Raw genomic sequence first — 21,066 nt, forward strand, 5'->3', positions numbered from 1 at the left:
TCCACTCAAAGTTAAAACTGCTTCCTGGAACAGGGTGCAGGTAAACTCTGCAGAAGGCTGGAGTGTGTGCGTGTGTGCTTTCTGAGGAGGAAACTAGTTGAGCAACTGTATTTGCTTTCTCAAACATTTAAAAGGTCCTGCCCTACACACACACACACTTTAACAAGACTAACTGTACAGTCACACACACAGTTTCATACCGCTGAAGAGGGAAGACGGAGAAGAAGCAATGAGTCGACTTCATAAGGACATGATGTAAATAGACAGAAAAACAGGTGTCTGTTATCATGTCCATCACTGTGAATCTGAAGAGGATCTTTAACCTGCCAGGGCGATCTGACAGAAAGGTCGAACTCTGCTTCAGAGGTCGGTAACACACAGCAGCAATGTCCGCACACACCTTTGGTCTCTTTGGCACATTAAGTGAAACAAAAGTGTGAGGACACACATGATCTGTGTTCTTGGTTTGCTTTATTGAACTTCTATCGTTTTTTTTTTATCGTAAAAGTAACAGTACCAAACTGTAAAAATGCAACAGTCTAAATTCTGCATAAAAATACTGAAAGTATAAAAACTAGCAGAAAAGTGCCAATAATTTAAAACAAGTAAATCCAGAGTATTACATTTAAAAGGTGCATTACTGATTTGGAATTATGGGTTTTTATTATGGTGGCAGAGCAGTGTAGAGTTCATTGTCACTGCGTTACATCTTCTGTTTACATTTGAGACTCTGACGTTAGAGAGAAACTGTTTTTTTAAACTTCAGCCAATCCTTGATTTTGTTCTGCTTCACTTCCTCTGGAGGGACACTGGTAAGAGGAGGAGGAGAAATGGGAACAAATACATAAACTACAAACAGATGTAGCAACTGAAACAAGGGAAAAGTTATTTTAGCACTGCTGGCATGTGGAGATTTATTTATTTTGTTTATTTTTAAGCTGAGAAATTCACTGCATGAATTTAAATTTCATACAGTGAACAAATAAGAAAATCAAACGTGGAGCTCAGATGACGAGTAAAAACACGTTGAAGCTCAAATGATTGACAGGATTAAAGAAGCATTAAACTACACAAGGATGATGTTTATTGTTTAGGTTCACATTTCCAGTGTTTTTTTTTGTTGTTGTTGTTTTAATAAATTTTATCTAGTTTTTCCTGATATCTAGTGACGATTTTTTGATGTGGTCCGAAGCCAACTTCAGTCTTGACTGAAACCAGCTTATTGTTTCATTATTGCCAGTAGCTGTACTGGTGTAAAACAGAAACTGCTTAAATCAACTTTTAGGCTGTGTTAAGAAGAGCGTTAAAGTGTACTCTGTGATGGTCTTTTCATTACAGCGTACAGAAAAGTTTATTTGTCAGCATTTGAACAAACATTAAATTGCTACACATGTACACGTATGGGTGTTACTCAGTCAACATTAAAATAAGTCCCTACACTGCAGAGGTGAAGCATTCAGATGCTGATGCGTATATTATCAGGGATTCAATTAGAAGTAAAGGCGATGCATTTAAAGTATTTAAGTAACTGTGACCACCACACCATTATAAACTGGTTTTAGAGTGTTTTATTGATGCATTAACGTGTAAATAAAACATTGCTGTACTTCAGTTGGTGCTTTTTTGTAAGATCTTTATAATTTTTTCATAATCTTACAATCTGTTTATTATCTCATTCTAACAACTGATCTGGTTTGGCTTTTGTAATAAATTCATACTATGATGACGATGAAGTTAAAATAATTAACAGTGAATGAGCGTTTGGCCAAAATATATTTATTATATATATTATATATAATTATTGTAATTATTAAAATAATGCCATTGACATTACTTTGAATTAAATAGTCATTAAAGCTGTATTTGTAAATGTCAGATAATTTAAATTAAAACATATTTACGGTAAGATAAGGATCACTCATTTCTGTGCAAAAAAACAATGAGGTACATTTTTTCTGAAATGTTGCAGCTTGAAATGATGAAAATTACAGCAAGTTATTGAATTACACATCTTTTTTTAAGAAGAAAAAAAAACATAGCCACAAAGTGGAACATTAGACAAGGCAGTATTGTTTTATTGCTATGTTTATATTTCATTCACAGTGTGCAGACAAAAGCATCACAGTCTGTCTGTCTTTCCTTCAGGTTTCACCCATAAAACCAGAGTCCTGCAGTGTGAGAATGTGGCCATCTTCAATGAGGTCAGTAAACCATATTATGCTATGGACATGCTCATGCCATTCAGAAAAGCGCCAGCTGGATGTATCCCTGTAAGCATATTCTGCAGATGAACATTTACAATCTCGAACCAAAGGATTTTTGGTGCTGGAAGCTTTCTGGTTTCCATCTGCTTTTTTCTTGTTTTCTGAGCACCATTGAACAATCACAGGCATTAGTTGGATTTGGGTAAATGGTCTATGCAGACCTCCAGAGTCTAAAGTTACCAGGCTAGCTTACCCGTCCTCATAATCCCCAGATGTATAGTTACCTGACAAATCTGCTTTCCAAAACTATCTTCAAACTATGACCAGTTATAAACCCAGTTCCTTGAAACCTGCATTTTTCTCTAATGATCTCCAGGGGACGACTCCTCTGGTTGCACGAAGATGAGACTGTCTATAAAACAATGGCGCTAAATCGTATTTTGACTTTACTATGGAGTTTTTATTCTCAGTCTGTATTTTAAAGTCTTCCTCAACACAGCGAGATATTTAATTTGTAAGTTAGATTAAAGCAGGGGTTAATATAGCTGTAACAAAATTGCGATGGAGAAGCTGGCACTTTATACCATCGCTCTCAGTTTCTCAATTCAGATCCACAAGTTAGTTGTGTCTGATTAAAAAACAAACAAAACAATCAAAAAAGAAAAGCGTGACGAGACCGGCCAAAATGCTTAGCTTGCATTTTCCAAATAGGAGGCCACAAATCAAAGGGAGGCATCACTATCGATCGCTCGTTTCTTGTGTGACTCTGGCGTTTAAAGAGATGTCTGTTCAGATGGGAGTGCGGAGATTAGCCTTCATTCTAATGGAAGCCCTCAGACACATGATTTATGCACAGGTTTGTGCAAACACACTTTTAGTAAGTGAGAGCATTTGAGATTTCAGATCAAATGATTTTCATCCTTTCTGTCTGTACTGGTCTGTACTTGTTTATCGTTATCAGGACCACGTTGAACTCGCAGGGGGCTGTTTGACACGTCAGACTTGGTTTTAAGAGGACAATAAATGGTCAGTTTGAGGCTCCTCACAAAGACAGAAACGCTGTGCGCGTGTTGGAGCTGGTAGCTGCTGCTGTTTGCCTGCTACAGATTGAAACTATTTTAATTAAACTGATATGAGAGTGTACCCCTCCTATAGTGCACACACAGCCACTCCTTCAGCACACACGCCTGCTACTGGAATGAATTGACGTTAATCTGCTTCACTCTGTTAAGACAGATGTGATAGATGAATCCATCCTCCTGGCATGGCTCACGGTCTGTTAGCTGGTTGGTCCACTAAACTGATCAGGTCTAAAATATTTAAACAACTCAACATGAAGGTTTTGATAGACATAACAGCCCATCCAATCCTAGACTGAACTACAACACTGGACTGATAGTTTTGGTTTACAAACCAAACCGACATCAACAAATTCTGCTTGTAATCTTGTGACATTTGGTACAGACATCATGCAGAGAGGCTGTATTGTTCAGTTAATTCTGATTCATTCTCAGGGATGTAACTACCATTCACAGTCCTTTATAATCTTTATTATCAGGTCATAGTTTGAATTTATCTAAAGCTGTCATTTATGACCAAAACCAAAAAGTCCAACATTTTAACTGTATGACATGTATGTGTGGCATTTTATCGAGCTGCTACATTTATAGTTGTAACTGTGACAGGATTCCTTCCGATAAGCTTTAAGGCGACTTTTATACTTAGTTCACACAAAAGAAAGAGGTTTAACAAATTGACATTATTGTGTGAATAAAATGTCATAAGACATGAGGAGATTCAACAAAGCTGACCAACTACCAAACTGAGAAACTCGTGCAGAGATTCTTTCCTAGTCTATTAATTATTTAATGACATAGAAGGAAGACAAGAATATTTCAGTGCACAGAGGCAGAAACTGTACTTGAAAAAGAACGCAAACACCATCAATTATACATCCTGAATATGAAGACAGCAACGGGCACCTTTTTCTAGTTACTTGTGTTACAAGAAAAGGCTACAAGAAAAGCCATCTGACCGAAGTTCTTAAATGGGAACCATGACCACGGGCTAATCAGAAATTAATGCCAAAACCAGAAATATTTACGGGGTCTTAAGTATTAAAAGTATTTTGATTGGAGACAGGCCAGCATTAGGAGATGGAGATGCCCAGTGAAAATATGGTGATGACATTTAAGCACAGATTCACCCATGAGGTGAGCTACTAAAATAAAAAATGTTTAAAATATTTTAATGATATTTATTTATTAATTGGGAGGCACAGTGGTTAGCACTGGTGCCTCACAGCAAGGAGTTCCTAAGTTCAATTCCACCACCAGGCCAGGGTCTTTCTTTGCAGAGTTTGCTGTTTGCCCAGTTTCTCCCCGGATACTCCCACAGTCCAAAGACATGCAGTTAGTGATTAATTGGAAACACTAAATTGCCCATAGGTTTGAATGCGGGAGTGAATGTGAGCGTGAATGATTGTCTCGATGCATTATCCCTGTGACAATCTGGCAACCTATCTAGGGTGTACCCTCCCTCTCGCCCTTAGAAAGCTGGGACAGGCTTCAGCACCCCCGTGACCCTGAGAGGGATAAGCAGAAGAGAGTAGATATTTATTATTTTTCATATTATGCGTTCTTCTATTTTATTTTTAATTTAAATATTTGTTTTAATGCACACACTTCAGTTTAACATGTTTCCAGGACAGAGCACGACACTCATGTGCTGCATAGAGAACTGTTCATTTCCAACTAATGCCCCTAATTGGGCTTTTACATCCAACATGCGCACACTTTAGTTTAACAAGAAAAATATTACTACATTTATAAAAGTGCAAAAGTGTAAAATCGTATTATAAATAATGAATAATTGGCTGCAGTTCTGACTTGCTTTAAAGAAATGAGAGCTTTTGACATTCTTCCAAAAGAGATATATCTAAGAGGATACATCTCTGCCACATGTCAGAATACAAGTTTATGGTACCTAATGAAGCACCTGGCAACATTTCTGGGCAGCAGAGATTTTGGCAGCATTGCTGTGACACAGTGTCAAAAATACTCTCTTTAAACGTGACTCTCGCCGTATTGCCATCTTTGGTGTCCCAGTGGAGTACAAACGATTCTCCAACCGGTTAGATGGAGATCTCACCTCATTATTGGCAATGTGACACCTATTCCTACTCCATCAGCAATGCTCCCTCCCATGTGCAGTGGCTCTGTGATACAATGTCTTTTCTTAAACCTGATACGATCAACCATTCTCTCTGAGGCAAATCCCACAACTTCTCACATGTGGAAAGCCTTCCTGACACATTTTAGCTCAGTATAATCCCCGTCTCCAGATGTGTCCCCATCCATGTTCTCCCACCTTCTTGATTCTGTATCTATTGACTTATTAGTTTTTTCTTTTTCTCTCTTATTGTTTCTTCTGTGATTGATTTTAGAAGTTGAAAGGCCTTTCCGACAATAAATACATTAAAAGAAAAAGAAACACTATTGCATGATTTCAAAGATGAAAAAAGAAAGCCGAGTAAAAGCCTCAGTCTCATTACATAACCTCCTGTTTGTTGATAAAGTAATACAGAAACCTCTTGTGACGTGATCATGAGTATCTGAGTATATATTTCTTTGCTTCTGAGTCAGACATCTGTTTGTTCTTCAGGTGTGACCAGGTGAGTGTATCTGTGTGTGTCTGCCACACTATGATTAACAGCTGAAGTGGAAAATGTCCAAAGTTCTTTCCTGGATCTAGATTTAATTTTTCTGTTTGTTTGAGGATCAAATTCTTTTAGTACAACAATTACAAGATGTCATGGCTGAGAAAACGGAAATATTAACATTTGAAATAAAAACTGAACTTTTACAAATAAATGAAGCTAAATAACTGTGAATCATGATGAGTGATGGATCCTGACAGATTTGTTTCTTTATGACTTTTATCTGAGAATCCCAGCATGCTAATTAAAAATCATGACGTAATTGTCAAACTGCATCATAGAACCATATTTTGCTTTTATCTATGCTTCAGATACAAGAAGTGCGTCTGAAAATGTAGGCACCAGAGGCATTGCACAGTAGCTGATATAAAGTTTTACACAACAAATGTGTAAACCAAGAATATGAAGATGATTTGGCACAAAGATAGTGTGGTTTTATTTTTATTTTTCCTTACTTTTTCACATCTCTTTATTGAATTTTCAAATATATTCTGGTACATAAAAATACACCCCCTATTCATCCCAACTCCTGAACTATTCCCACCCCAGTAGGCTACAGTTATGGTTTTATGGATGTATTATTTATTTTCACAATAAAATGAAGTACAGCTTTCTTTTCTTTGGGATAAATATTATTTTTTGAAATTCTGAGTGACTTCTATTGAAATAAATTCCAAAAAATATTTTCTAAACTGTAAGAAAATCACTTAACCCAGATTTTTGACTCAAAGTGTCATTTTTTCCCCTTCTTGTTTCCATTTTTTTTTTTTTTACTCAGACTTACTGGTTTTTTTTGGTTCAATCACTGCCTCCAAAAATGTCCTTAGTCAAGGCACTGAAAGATTAATGCATAATGTTTTAAACGAAATCAGGTCAGTATAAGTGTAAAACTGTGGAAAACTCCCGTTCTTGATTGTTTTATGTTGGGGATCTTAAATCTTAGAGTGTGTTTTAAGACCATTAATGGTTTTTGTTTTGAGTCCAGTGTCTTTTTTTAAAGAAGAAATTGTACAAATGACTGCAGCTCTGGCCAAAGACAACTTCAATGTTAAAATGTTTTTTCGTGTCAATTTCTACCAGCAGAATGATAGAAATAATCTCAAAACAAATCTACTTGTTGTCGTTGTGTTTAGATGTCAGAGGATCTATAGTGTGTTTTATAGTGTATGGAAGCATAACTACCATGTTTGTAAACCTCTGAACGAAGCTCAGTCATCTGAATTCAGTGAAGAAGTCGTTAAATACATTCAAAACTGTGTGTGTGTGTGTGTGTGTGTGTGTGTGTGTGTGTGTGTGTGTGTGTGTGTGTGTGTGTGTGTGTACTTGCAGCATTTCCGATGGCCTCACTACGGAAAAGAGATCAGTACTGAAGTTTTGACCGTCAGCGTTTACAACTGCAGTAAATTCTTCTCTAACAGGTAACACACACACACACACACACATCTAACAGATTAACAAAAACGTCATCATCACATCTTATTAGCAATTTGTCATAATGAAATAGTAACTAATAATGATAATTAATAGTAAAAGATAAGTCCTTGGTGAGTTTATGGGGTGCTTTCAATTATTATGATGAACACTCACACGTCTCTGCTGGGAGGACCTAATAACATAGATTATATACACAGAAATGATCATATTTGGATTAGAGGGTGGAGTACTAACCCTAGCAAGCCTGATTAGCATCCTTCCATCCATGATCTGTGCAATGAACAGACACAGATTTGCTAATTATTGTTATTCAGCCCTGCAGTTGCTCCATGAATAAGATGTGAGAAAAATGAAAATGAAGTAATGAAAAGCACCTGTGGTGTTAGAGTAGAAAGAAAAAGAAATTCAGTTTTGACATGTTTATACATTTTTACTTTCTCTATATTGACTAAATTGTATTTTTAAGCGTAAATATCAAATGCTGTTGTGTAAGTTATACTGAAAGCTTGTTTTTGTAGACTGCTTGGGAAGCTGATCATCAGCCTCCAGCATGTCGTGACTTCTGGGAGGTTGGTAGTACGGGAACCGCTCACCGATGCCAGCTACAGCCTGACTGATGTGAGGACGCACAATCACACACGGTGCTGTATGAAAGTCTGGATTTTAAATGCAAACACTTACCTCTGGTTACATCTCCTTCTTTCTGTAGATCTACATAGAGCTGGAAATTCGGTTTCATCCACTTGAAGGAACCGCAGGGACCTGGGATGGACGGGACTTTCTGAACATAGATGAAGAAAAGGATGAGTAAGTAATATATATGCTGGACAGAAAAATCTTTTTTTTAAATCTCATCTGCAGTAAAGACCTGTTTTATGAAAGCGGCCACTGCAAGATGTTTTTAGCTTGACTAGTTTTGTTCTTTTGTTCTTCAGATCAACTCTGGTCATCAGAAATGAAGGAGCTGATGACATTGAAGGGTGAGAATTAACATCACTTACACAATCTTTAAAGTGAGCTGACACCAAAGCCGCTCTGTACATAGAGTAAAACTCTTCCTCACAGGAGTCTCCGATTCATTAATCATTCAAGCTTTTTATCAAGCAGTCAGTCTACAGTAATGTCAGTTTATTTATTTTTATAGCCCGATGCATCATGCATAAAGATTTAATGGGCTTCACATGCATAATAGCATATTAAAAATAAAACAAAAGAAAATAAATATTTAAAGAGTCACTGATATATTCAAACAAACAAACAAACAAACAAAAAAAAGCCCAAAGATACCACAAATACAAAACAAAGAAAAAGAAAAAACAAGAAAATCATCTCAGGCTTGATGATTAATTAATCTCTGCTTCCATCCACCTCGACTCCTCCCTCTGTGGAGGCCATAGGTCTATGATAACATCATCTTCCTCATGCTTTCCCCTCATCTTTCCTTCATTATTTTGAGTCACACTTTCGCTCCTTTTCATGTGTATAGAAGTGTGTATGTTAGAATGAACGTGTGACCCTATGTGTCTGCATGCTTATCTTTGATATGTGGCTTTTATTCAAACTAGGAAACACTTTGTAAGTCCGTGTTTATTGTTATTATTATTATTCACAAAAGTGTGGCAAGCCTCTCTGACCATTCACGGTGTCTCACTCTAGTCCAAGCCTGTGCACTGCTGGAATAACGTTTCTGTAAATCGTGGTTGAGTTTGTCACTGTGTCTCGTATTTTCCCATCAGGCAGCGGACAATCGGCCGCCTCGATCAATTGGACAGAGAGGCTCGGCGCCTGGGGCAGAATCTGCTTCCGAGGGATGAGGAAGACGAGGATGGTGATTACGATGATTACGATGATGACGTGATGGACATGGAGGCTTCGAACATCATCTTTACGTCTCTGCTGAGGTAAATCAGGTTACCTTCTCTATGTTATACTACCTGTAGCTTATCTGAGTGAAGTTGAAATGATTACTGTCTGCTGTTTTATGTGTGTGTTTGTGCGTGTGTGCGCGCAGTCGTTGCAGGCCGCTGTCTAAAAGTTCTGTTGGAGCGATGCCCAGAGTCCAGAGCTTCCAGGTGAGTTCATGCAGCTATTTATTTCTGAGGCTGGTGTTTACAGGACAGGTTCAGGTCAGGGATGCCAAACATGCGGCACGCAGACCACAACCTGTTCTCAAGATGGGTCCAATCCAGCCAACTGCCTGGCTTTGCAAAGAGAGAAACCTGTAGGAGAAGAACTTTTGAGTGTATTTTAGAACATTGGAGTTTTATATTGGAGTTAATATTTTTTATTATCTGTTTTGGTTTATTTCTTTACATACCATGAAACAAAAACACATTTCTTACAGTTTTTATGTAATGGTCTTACTCATCTGGCTACCTCGTCAACAAAATGGGATGCACATAGCCCATAAACTAAGATTTGACAACCCCAATTAAGTAATTTTTCCTCCTTACATTTGCTGGGAAAGTATTAGGAATCTTGTCCCAGGTAGCCATTAATTAAAAGATAAAGTTTGTCTACAGGATAGAGAAATGCTGCTGTAGTCAGTGAAAGAAATCTGTCAGAGTATTTCATAATTAATCAATCATACATAGAAAATATTCAGTCTTTATCAGTGGGAGAAAATGTAAAACCTGTGAAACAGTTAAAAGTCCAAAATCTGTGCCCTTCACATTGTCCAAAACACTCCAGTGGGCCAGATTTGAGTCTTTTTGTCAGGCCAATTCTCGCCCCTGTGCCTTATGTTTAACACCAACATGTGCTTTAGATAAAGTCAACAGACAGACCTGGATATCACTCAGTCCTCTATCATTACACACTATAAAGACCATAAATTTGAATTGTGTGTGTGTGTGTGTGTGTGTGTGTGTGTGTGTGTGTGTGTGTGTGTGTGTGTGTGTGTGTGTACAGGTAAATGTGAACATCCTCGAGGCCCAGAAGCTGGTTGGAGTGAACATCAACCCTGCAGTTTTCATCAGCGTAGGAAACCAGAAAAGACACACTGCAACTCAGAAATCCACCAACTGTCCGTTCTACAACGAGGTACAGTGGAGTGGAGATCAGAGCAGAACACAGTAGACTGCAGTAGAGTCCATCACAGTTTTTTTCTGTTCTTTCAGAACTTCCAGTTTGACTTCCAGGAGGCTCCACAGACTTTCCTTGATAAAGTCATAGAGATAAAGGTCAGCTCTATTAATTTTCCAATTGTCTCTCATGATGTTGCCATGGTGACATACTTGAGGGTATGGCCTAAGTGAACACCTGTGATGTTTCTTCCTCTCAGGTGTTCCACAGGCGGACTTTGGCCTTCCTGTTGACCCACATTGGAACCTTCAAGATTGACATATCTACCGTGTACAACCAGCCGGGTATAAGTACTTTTCACAGTGTGGTACTCTGATCTGACTACTGCAGTACTCACTGACCTCTTTTCTCTCTGCCTCTCCAGACCACCGCTTCTACCAGAAGTGGGCTCCTCTCACTGATCCTGCAGATACAAGGTCAGGGATCAAAGGTTATGTCAAGGCCAGCCTCAATGTGCTAATGAAGGGGGATACTCTGAGCATGCCCAGTCTGCCACCGTCCTCCTCGTCTGGAGCCACCGAAGACATTGAAAAGTCAGTTCTAATGCCGTATTGGAATCATTATTAGTCCTCATGTCTTATTCACCTTTATTTCAAACAAGATTAGTCCCTATCATTGTAAAAACAATCAATAATAATCATTACCAATAACATAAAAAACAGAAGATGTAAAGAGAACCTGTCATTTCTAGTCTGATACTTTTATTATTATGCAGGAATTTATTTTTGTCTGAAACAAGCAGTTTTAGTTCCCTTCACACTCAACCTCCCTTTATACATGGCCTTATTGTTGCCCCTCATAAGCAAACGGTTTGAACAGCAGGTGCGTTGGGCTTCTGTATTCACAGGAAATGATTGTATTGGCTGCACTCTGCTGCTTTCTCTGGCATCATGTCGAGTCCCGACAAGTCATCTCGCTCATCTAGCTCTTGATCCATCACAATTCAGTGATAAAATGAAAAATGTGGCAATGAGGACCTCAAGTCATTCTGTGTTTGAGTAATTCTGAGCAGTGCTGCAGGAGGAGCAGTGATTTTTGTGAATTTTAGCTTGCCATGGTATAGCAGTCCTTGGGCCAACTGAGCTAAAAACTGCCTGAAACTGAGTGTTTAGACCAGTCTAAAGCCCATTTTTCCCTAAATGGAATTATTTCCACATTTGCTGACCTCATGTTTAAAACAAAATTATTTATACACCCCCTAATTTGAGTATGAAAAATACAATAGCGTCCTTGTTTAACAAAATAACACAGTCGTGAATGCAGAGATTATGACTTAACAAGGCCACCTCAGTCCTAGCAGACCCCTAAAATCAAGTGTGGGCACAAATAAATCAACACCACCTCTTATTGTTCTGGATAATTTACCTAATGGAAGCACTTAAGTATTATTAAATTCTGTTCTTTTGAATTCTTTTGGCGACAGAGAAAAACTGGACTCAGAGTGGTCAAGCTCAAAAAATGATCTTTATTTTACATTTCCGGAAATGGAGACCTGAACACACAAACACACAAGCTCAGGTCTGAAAGCATTAGAAGCCAGCATGGTTATATAGTTCTGCTGCACGTCACACAAACATAGTTTCGATATAAACAACTCCTTCTGTGTTACTAGTTTCGCTTTTTCTGTCTAGTTTCCTGTGATTTATTAATATGTCTCTGCACTAAACTTCCCCTTTCTTTACTTTAGGATTCACTGTGTTTAGATGACGTGATGAGATGGGGTCGTCTGTCTTACTAGTAATTTTGCTCTTTATTCTAAAGGTTCCAGTTTGCTAACTTTTGTCATGAGTTCAACCACTAAACTTATGGGCGCATCAAATCTCAGCAAAACAAAAATGCAGATCTCGTTGTGAACTATTGAATCTGAGATTGATAAAAACATACAGCACACATCATCAGTGGGTTGTGATATTGTGTTTTTCCTGCAGGAACTTGCTGCTTCCTCGTGGTATGCCTTCTGAGCGCCCCTGGGCTCGGTTCCGTGTCCGGATCTACAGGGCCGAGGGTTTGCCCACCATGGAGGCGGGGCTAATGGCCTTTGTGTCTGTCACTGACAGGACTGTATTCATTGACCCCTATGTGAAGGTGACCTTCGCTGGCCAACAGGTACTCAGATATATAAATGTACAAATGTTGTTTGTGGTCTGAGTGCTGGTTCAGAAGCATTGCTGAAACAAATTTTCCTGCATTTCAACTTGTGTACCAAACTTTGGTTTCTGCTATTGTCACATCTGCAAGAAAAACACAAACAGGATGTTCACAGCTTTATAATATTCATAGGTCAGTCCTAGAATTGCATTAAACTTTTTGTGCTCATTTTCAACTCTGTTTAGTTTTGCTAGAGTAGCTTCAGAGATTAAAATCATCCTTACCTACATTTTAATGGGCTTGCTTAGCTCCTCCCCCTTCAACCCAACTTTTTTCTAATTAGTTCACCTCCACAAACAGAAGGTCTGGACAGGCTGCAGGTTGGGCTTTCATACTGACAGCCTAATCTTGACCACATTAGGGATGTTCCTTCTGACTGAATAAATACAGAACCAGGAGTAGAAAGAACTGTCTGATAGTGAATGTTTACAGCAGTCTAAGGCCTCCTTTCAGCTTGAAGGGTTTACTTGTACATACACTGACATCACTATCTGAATTGTTGGCCATGTATCATATATCACAGAAAATATCGGAAAGCAGAATAGGCTGTTTTTAAGTTGTTTTGCTTTTGATAACAATGTTTGGAGTTGTCACATTTCATAATCTTTTTGTGTGTCTGCTTTCAGGGGGAAACATCTGTCGCCACTGCCACCAACTGCCCAGTTTGGAACGAGGAGATCTCCTTCATTGAACAGTTTCCTCCTCTGGCTCAGCGAATCAAAGTTCAGATTCTTGATGACTCTAAGATGGGCGACATCGCTTTGGCAACTCACTTTCTTGACTTGCAGCAGATCTCTGACCCCACCAGGAATGGTGTGACCCCAGATTTACACTGTCTTAATAAAACAATGCATAATGTTTTTTTTCCTTAATTCTATTAAAAAATGATGAAAAACTTGAAAATCAAATCTTAATCTGCAAAGATAACCGAGTATTTGTCACTTTAACACTTCCTGCTCACTTGTGGTAGGAACAAAGCTTCAAGGAAGCTGTGATCAATGATTAAAAATTGTATTATTGGTAAACTGAAAAGTTTTAAGCAAAGCAATAAGTATTGACAAAATTTTGTTTTTGTCCCTTTTAAATACAGCCAACGTTACATGTTTGGCATACCGACATTATTTGAAAAACGTTATTTTGAAAAATGTATTATGCTAAAATGTATTATACCATTAATTGAAACAGTAGAATTTCTGTCCCTCCTTTATCTGCAGGATTTAACCCCACCTTTGGCCCAAGCTGGGTTAACCTTTATGGATCTCCTCAGAACTCCACCCTTGGAGATGTCCACCAGGTAATCTACACCCAGCAAACCAGCATTAAGAAAGGCAGTATTTTGCTCTCTATCTGAAAATAGGATGGAGATGAATATTTGTTGTTTGCCTCATTCAGCAAGTTTAGTTTAGCACAAAGACTAAAAAAGATGGTAAGAGTTCTTCTGGCTTTATCTAAATATATATATATAAAAAAAATCTCCTCTACTATCCAAAGTCCCCCCAGAACTAACAATTGTGTTGTCCTTAGACAGAATAATATTGGCTACTTTCAACTACTGACAGTGTGTACGCTAAGCTAATGTAACCTAATCAGCTGCTGTTTAAAAACTTCCAGGCATCTTGTGGAGTCATCCGCAGGAATAATATGTAGCCTTTGCAGGATTAAAATAATCGTAACTAGAGGACTTCACGATAATTTGTAACATAAAAACATCACTGCTTTCACAATGCTACTTGGAAGGAGAAGAATATTACTATGTTGGGAATCTAAAAACCCGCCCAATGTGTCCCTGTGGTTTGGCAACCTCAATTAATTCAATTACAAATAATAAAATACAATCTCTGAGGGTTCAGGGACAAATTCAGTGCTAACATACCTACATTGCTTAAGACTTCAAAACTTGCCCACCTAGCAGCCCTATCACATTAACATTTGTGTGTTTTATGTGTACATGTGAACTATAGCATGCAGGTCACGGCTTCAGCAGTAGTAAACCTATGCGAATACTCGTTTTTTTTTATGGACTGGTGTCCTACCATGTGTTCTGGGTGGGTGTTTGGTATTACTTTCCAAAGGGAATGTGGAGGGGAAAAATGTAACAATGACAATATGTATACTGATATATCTTTTGTTCACTTCTTCAGGCTTTGAATGAGGGTCTGGGCGAAGGACTGTTCTACCGTGGCCGAATCCTCCTCGCTCTCTCCATGGAGGTCTATTCTTCCTCCTCAGCCATCGCTGCAGACACAGGCTCTGCTGCCTTGGGAAAGGTACCTGAACAGCTGAAACTTCAGTATCAGTCAAAACAATTCGCAAACACTTCAGTTTATCAGCAGTATTTTCTATACGATGTTTCGCTCTAATCAGGATTTTGGATCTCAACAACAACATCATGTAATACAATGTTATTTAATTTTATTGCTGGCCTGATTTCTGCATTAATGACGTTACTAATTCATTTCTGAATCTATATTTTGCCCTTAAAGATGAAAGGAGCCCTGAGTAAGCTGGGATCGAGGAAGAAAAGGAGCAGTAAAAAAGATAAGAAGGAAGGTCAGTCTGCTGAAACTGAGAGAAAATAAACTAAAGTAATGTCTAAGCTGCCAAAGTGCATTTTTTTCAAGAAAAATTAGATCACTGGAGATGAAGGGACCTTTTCCAGTCAGTTTCAGCTCTGTGCTTTTGTGCTTGGACTCACTTTGTATGAGTCTTGATGCAGACCCCTAGTTCCTCCTCTGACTGATTCACCTTCCAGCGTCTTGTTACCGATTGGCTCACCCATCTCATAACCAAAAGATCTGGACAGCAGGTGATTGGGACAGCAAAGCTATGCACCTGACATGACCATAGAAGGGTTATTTACTTTCTTTGACATCATACAGATTCAACAGTTGAAAAAAAGTGCATTTAGCACAGTCTGAAGCCTGAGAAAAAAAACCAGGACTTTATGACCTCCCCCAGTGGCAACTTAATGAGTTTGAAGTAAGAGGAAGTGAATTCAGTTGTGGTGAACGAGAAGAAATTTTGGGGGCAAAACTGTTTCACTGATATTCTCAGACTTCTTTGAAAGCTGAGCTGAAACAAAATGTTTTATCTTTTAACACAATATGTTTTCCTTTATTTACTCTGGATAATCGAAGCCAATGACAAAAAGTATAGTTAGGATAAAAAAATAGGTTAACTGTACAGAATAAAGGAATCCACTTGTTTTGCTTCCTTCTTGTAGCAGCAGCATCTCAGGCTGCTAGTGGACCTGATGAGTCAGGGGAGGCGAGTGTTGAGGTACCAGAGGCTGCGACTGTGGATGTCGAGGAGATCCACCCTCTCCCAGAGGTGAGTACCAATTATACTGTGATAGCTGAGAATATTTAAAAAAATATATATATATACATATTTTTTATTCTGTTTTCAACACTGAGATCAAATTTGATCTTTTCTCATTGTTTTGTTTCTGCTCTTCCCTTCTCTGCATACGTAGAGAAATGAACGACACACTATACATGATTTTTTTAAATTTCTAAATTGTTGGGAATTTTCTGCTCATCACTTAAGGGAAGTTATTTTCCTCCTCAGGGTCTCCTGGGACAGAAGGAGGAGTTTCTGCTGTTTGCATCTCTGTTTGAAGTCACAATGATGGAACCATCTGTAGGAACCAAACCAATAACCTTTGAACTCTCCATAGGTAAATGTGGTGGTCAGTTTGCAGGATATGGGAACTGCTGGTTTAGTCACTGTGGGTCAACAGTTAGATATTATCTTCACTGATAGTTTATCTGATTATTATTTTCTTAGTAAATTGTTGATATCAGAGATTGAGTCAAATCCTGTAAATTGATAGCTAGACGGACCTTCTGTGGTTGTGAGGAAGAAACCACAGATTGCAGTGGCCGCTCTGGTTTTCGCTGCCTGGGGCTCAAATTTCACATTTTATTTGCAATGGTGAATCCTTGAACTCCAGGTACTGATGTGTTTTTCCCAGGGAATTATGGGAAAGCAGTACAGGTTAGGAAGTCAAAGAAGAAGCAGAGCAAGGAGGATCTGAGAAGGAGCAGGGAAGAGCTGAGGAGCAGCAGAGAGGATCTGAGCGAGGAGACTCGGAATCTGCTGGATTCAGAGGACGAGCTGGACCGAGAGGAGGTTCAAAGTCCTGAACCTGAGAACAGATCTGTGTCTGCTGCCATGAGGCCCCAACCCACCGAGTACAGCAGGTAACCTCTGCCCCCTTTAGATTACTAGGACACGGTTCATCACAATTTTCTAACCTTAACTCAAGATAACTTAAGAACATCAAAAATGATTTCTGTTTGGAAAAAGTCTTCCCATCGTTTGTCCATCCCTGGGCAGAAGCTCTGCATTAGACAACTTTCTGCAGAAATAAATTAATCACATTGTGATGACACTTCTGATAAATATTGTAGAGTTCATTCTTCAAATACTATAACCCATGCAGCCCATTAACTGAATTAACCAATGAACAGTGTTGATAGAAGATGCATGTGACCTATGTAATTCTCTGTCATCTCACGTCTTCAAATGATAACCCCGTGTCTTTTCCAATACTTCGATTGCCTGTTTAAGGAGATTTTTTTATATGTGACCCTAACATGACTTTCATTATGTCTTTTGGCCTCTAAGGTCTTTCCAGTGTCTCCAACTTCATCCCCCATTAGTGAAATCGAAGCCTTGTTTGTTTGTCTGGAGTCAGTTTGAAGACCACAGCTTTCGTCTCTATCAGGCTAACTGGCTGAGCAAGATGGCAGACAGGCTGGTGAGACTCGATGGATTTCCAATTTCAAAAATGAAATTATATATATTTTAAGTTATGCATACAGCGCCATCCGTGCTCTCTCTACTTTTAGGAGATTGGTCTCGATGAGGTGGAAAAACTTTTGAGGAGGCCGAGGAGTAAAGCGAAGCAGCGACTGGACGAGGTGCTGCTGGAGCTCGTGGTCTCCTGCAAGTCAGTGTCCTCCTTCTGAAAGCTGTATTAGAAATGATTCAGTTTAGTTTGTTCTGATCTAACTTTATTTGTCTTTTGGTCTTTTCATTTTTCTAATGTTCTCCCTTCTTTCTCTCTGCAGACAGTTCAGTGCTTTCTCTGAAAAGAGATCTCAGTCGCGTCCCAACAACCTCGATAAATGCAGAAGGAACTTCATCAAGAAGAATTTGGTGAGTCTGTTCTCATGTCCTTCCTTTACCCATCACCATCTACCTGCCTGTTTCTCTCTGCCTGATTGAATGTCTTACTTTGTCCAGATCCTGCTGGCCAGGCAAGCAGTCAGGGCCAGGCGAAGGATTACAAGACGGACTGCCAAACAGCGGCTAATGGAGAGCAAGAGATTCCTCAAGAAGCTCCGCCTACTGGCTGTAGAGGTCAGAGTTCAAAGAGTGTGACTGATAGTCACCAAAAAGATGTTAGAAAATCGCTTTATGTACAATATGTTGCAAGTCTGACATCTACTGCCCACGCTGTGCTCTCTTCAGCCCCAGAGTACCATCCCAGATGCTTTCATATGGCTACTGAGTGGAAACAAGCGACTAGCTTACGTCAGGATCCCGGCCTACTCCATCCTGTTTTCATTGGTGGAGGAGCAGAGGGGGCGGGACTGTGGCAAAGTCAGCACTCTTTACATGAAGGTAACCATTCCGTCTCTAGTCATCAGTGAAACCCATGATAATTTGCTTTAGTTAAATCCAGCACTGGTAATACCATTAGGGGCAGTTTGTTTTGAAATAAATTCATAAATCAATGAAACCACACAAATCTGTCAAAACTTATAATATTAACAATATAGGTGCGATAAAAAATAATATAGCAATGATAACATGACAGTAATAATTATGACAAGTCAAAGAACTTTTGTAGAGGTCCATTCTCACAACGGATGAATAAAGTTTGTTTTTACAACAGTGATCTGATAACAACACAGATAATTCATCTCCTCTCATGGTCACGCTCTAAAAACTGATGTTTCCCATTTCATCCCATTTATCTGTCTGTCCTTTTAGTCTCCGGGAGGTCCAGCAAGTGAGATCTTTGTGAAACTTGAGGTCTACCTGTGGCTTGGTCTTACCAAGTACAGCAAAGAGGTCATCAGTTGCCTGCCTGAGGACTTTGTGCCAGTTTATGCGGAGGACATAGGAGAGGGGGAGGAGCAGAGGGGGCTTGTTGATACGGGTGGAAGGAGGAAGCTTCCTCTCGGACTGTCCTGCCAAGGTGAGTCAGCTGAAACGTCTGTGTGTTGGTGGAAGCTTAGCATCGAGGTGAAAAAAATAATCTTATTAGAGAACTAGAGTTTGCAAACATTTAAAGTTCCCTGCAATAAATTGATAAATTTGTACTTCTACATAAAAGCCTTGTAGTTTCTTTTATTTTGACTTGTTGATCGTACAGTTTCAGCTGTTTGTTCATGTTGGTTTTGTTCTTTCTCCACAGACCGCAGGTACTACCAGCTACGATGTCACCTGTACCAGGGGCGTGGCTTGATGGCTGCAGATGATGATGGCCTGTCAGACCCCTTTGCCAGGGTGGTCTTCACCACTCACTGCCAGGTCACAAGGGTAGGTACAGCAGGTTTAACAGTTGTAAGTGCAATGTTTCAAACGTTCCACATTTGAAACATTGAATCGGCAAAATAAAGTAATCATTGAGGCTAAAATGAGCTAAAGTGAGAATTAAGATAAGATAAGATAAGATAACCTTTATTAGTCCCACACGTGGGAAATTTGTGGGAAATTAAGGGTGACAAAAAATGATAATCATTATTGGGTCTCTCTTTACATTTACCTGCCACTAAAGTCATCTGTTGGTCTGTTTCTTTTTTAACATACTATCATGGGATCTTTTATCAGAGCTCGTAAACTTTGCACCTACTGTTTTTGATATGTACAGATGTTGCCAGACACACTCTCTCCTGCCTGGTGTGAGTGCTTGGTGTTCGACAGAGTTCTGCTAGAGGGAACGAGAGAGGATCTCCAACAGGATCCGCCCCTCATCATCATCAACATCTACGACTATGATGCTGTGGTAATGTTATTTTTTTCGTTGTTATATTATTATAAAATGTTATTATAAAATAATGCGCTTCATTTTTTTAAAATAGAAAATATTATCTCACACTTAGTGAGAACTTTAGTTTATAAGTTTATAACGGATTCATATACTAATTTCCAGCTCCACATATATATACTTGGACTGTACTAAAGTAGCTTTGCATGATAAACAGTTCAAAATAAGTGTTATTTCTCTTATATTTCACCTTGTTGGAGCCCCCCAGCTCATCTGCTGTCTGACACAAATCTTCCCTCTCACTTAAAGCCACTTTTATACTGCTTGTCTGCTTGTCTCATAAACAGAAGAGTGATAGCTTTTGTCCAAGAGTAGACAAAACTGTTTGACATTAGGCACTTATAGTAGTTTAGCTCACAGGGATTAAGTTCTAAACACTTTGGTTGTCTGTAACTGGAACATCCAACACTGTGTCAGTATTTAAAATAAGGACAGACATAGCAGGTATCCTTTAGCAATCTAGTAGGTGAGAGCTAAATGTGTTTCTGCAGTTGTAATCAGAACTGAACAGCTTTCATAAGTGTTTTTTTAATGAATGGAATCAACAGATTTTCCCTATTTAGACTCTTAGTGGCTCACTGTCATTTTTGCACAGTGAATACCATTTGATTTATCCAGAGGAAGAAGGTGGAAGAGGACCTGTTAGGGTGGAGGTATACACTGCAGAAGAAACGTGAAAGACAGTAGAAGCGAGACAGAATATATGTGGAAAGGTGAAGATGGAATGAGTAAAGGTAGTGAAGATGAATGGCTTTAAAAGGAGTCAATGATCCAAAACAATGAAGAGAGCGCAAGCAGGGTGGAGTGGGTCGAGTAAGCGTCAGGGGTGATTTGTCACACAAGGACAGCAGCAAGAGTGAAAGGAAAGGTTTACAAGGTGGTAGTGAGAACCGTGCTATCATGTTGGAAATGATAGCACCGGCTGGTAGAGAGAGGAAGACGCTACGGATAGGGTGAGATCGAGGAAGATGTTCTGCTATGTCAACCTCATATGGGAGCAGATTTTTTAAATGAAATGTTTTAGTATTTGCCACATCGTCAACTTATTATTAAGTGATGTCATAATAGCTATTGTGTGTGTGTGTGTGTGTGTGTGTGTGTGTGTGTGTGTGTGTGTGTGTGTGTGTGTGTGTGTGTGTGTGTGTGTGTGTGTGTGTGTGTGCGCAGGGTGGTCCGAAGCCTCTGGGTCGAGCTTTTGCTGAGCCTGAGTTTAAAACCGTGGAGCAGTTGTATGAAAAGCCCCGCCTCCGTTTCTTTGATGTTAACATGGGGAGGGTCTCCGCTGGAGAGCTGCTGGCTGCCTTTGAACTCATCGAGTTGGACTACTCTGGGTTTGGAGAGGTAACGACTGTCAGCCAGTCACAATCTTAAAAAAAAGTTCATATTTAAAGTGAGGAATCTGGAGTAACAGT

General features: G+C 39.2%; 1 protein-coding gene across 1 annotated transcript in view; it reads left to right on the top strand.

Annotated features, from left to right (window-relative positions):
• The first annotated feature begins 287 nt into the window (after window positions 1-287).
• Window positions 288-21,066, top strand: part of fer1l4 (fer-1 like family member 4) — a 29,970-nt gene continuing 9,191 nt past the window's right edge. The window contains exons 1-29 of the mRNA XM_085354517.1: window positions 288-366; window positions 2,146-2,201; window positions 7,252-7,340; window positions 7,875-7,974; window positions 8,066-8,163; window positions 8,292-8,336; window positions 9,093-9,257; window positions 9,368-9,428; window positions 10,267-10,398; window positions 10,476-10,538; window positions 10,640-10,724; window positions 10,805-10,973; window positions 12,369-12,546; window positions 13,215-13,401; window positions 13,803-13,882; window positions 14,730-14,855; window positions 15,072-15,138; window positions 15,818-15,918; window positions 16,159-16,267; window positions 16,565-16,793; window positions 17,221-17,353; window positions 17,445-17,545; window positions 17,667-17,754; window positions 17,842-17,958; window positions 18,070-18,222; window positions 18,595-18,802; window positions 19,022-19,146; window positions 19,478-19,612; window positions 20,822-20,995. Of these exons, the coding sequence (XP_085210643.1) occupies window positions 288-366; window positions 2,146-2,201; window positions 7,252-7,340; window positions 7,875-7,974; window positions 8,066-8,163; window positions 8,292-8,336; window positions 9,093-9,257; window positions 9,368-9,428; window positions 10,267-10,398; window positions 10,476-10,538; window positions 10,640-10,724; window positions 10,805-10,973; window positions 12,369-12,546; window positions 13,215-13,401; window positions 13,803-13,882; window positions 14,730-14,855; window positions 15,072-15,138; window positions 15,818-15,918; window positions 16,159-16,267; window positions 16,565-16,793; window positions 17,221-17,353; window positions 17,445-17,545; window positions 17,667-17,754; window positions 17,842-17,958; window positions 18,070-18,222; window positions 18,595-18,802; window positions 19,022-19,146; window positions 19,478-19,612; window positions 20,822-20,995 (3,453 nt within the window). The remainder of the gene's footprint in view (window positions 367-2,145; window positions 2,202-7,251; window positions 7,341-7,874; window positions 7,975-8,065; window positions 8,164-8,291; window positions 8,337-9,092; window positions 9,258-9,367; window positions 9,429-10,266; window positions 10,399-10,475; window positions 10,539-10,639; window positions 10,725-10,804; window positions 10,974-12,368; window positions 12,547-13,214; window positions 13,402-13,802; window positions 13,883-14,729; window positions 14,856-15,071; window positions 15,139-15,817; window positions 15,919-16,158; window positions 16,268-16,564; window positions 16,794-17,220; window positions 17,354-17,444; window positions 17,546-17,666; window positions 17,755-17,841; window positions 17,959-18,069; window positions 18,223-18,594; window positions 18,803-19,021; window positions 19,147-19,477; window positions 19,613-20,821; window positions 20,996-21,066) is intronic.

Source organism: Diplotaxodon limnothrissa, linkage group LG5, assembly GCF_057381915.1.
Source record: "Diplotaxodon limnothrissa isolate DT_005_m linkage group LG5, D_limnothrissa_male_GT1.1, whole genome shotgun sequence".
Classification (NCBI taxonomy): domain Eukaryota; kingdom Metazoa; phylum Chordata; class Actinopteri; order Cichliformes; family Cichlidae; genus Diplotaxodon; species Diplotaxodon limnothrissa.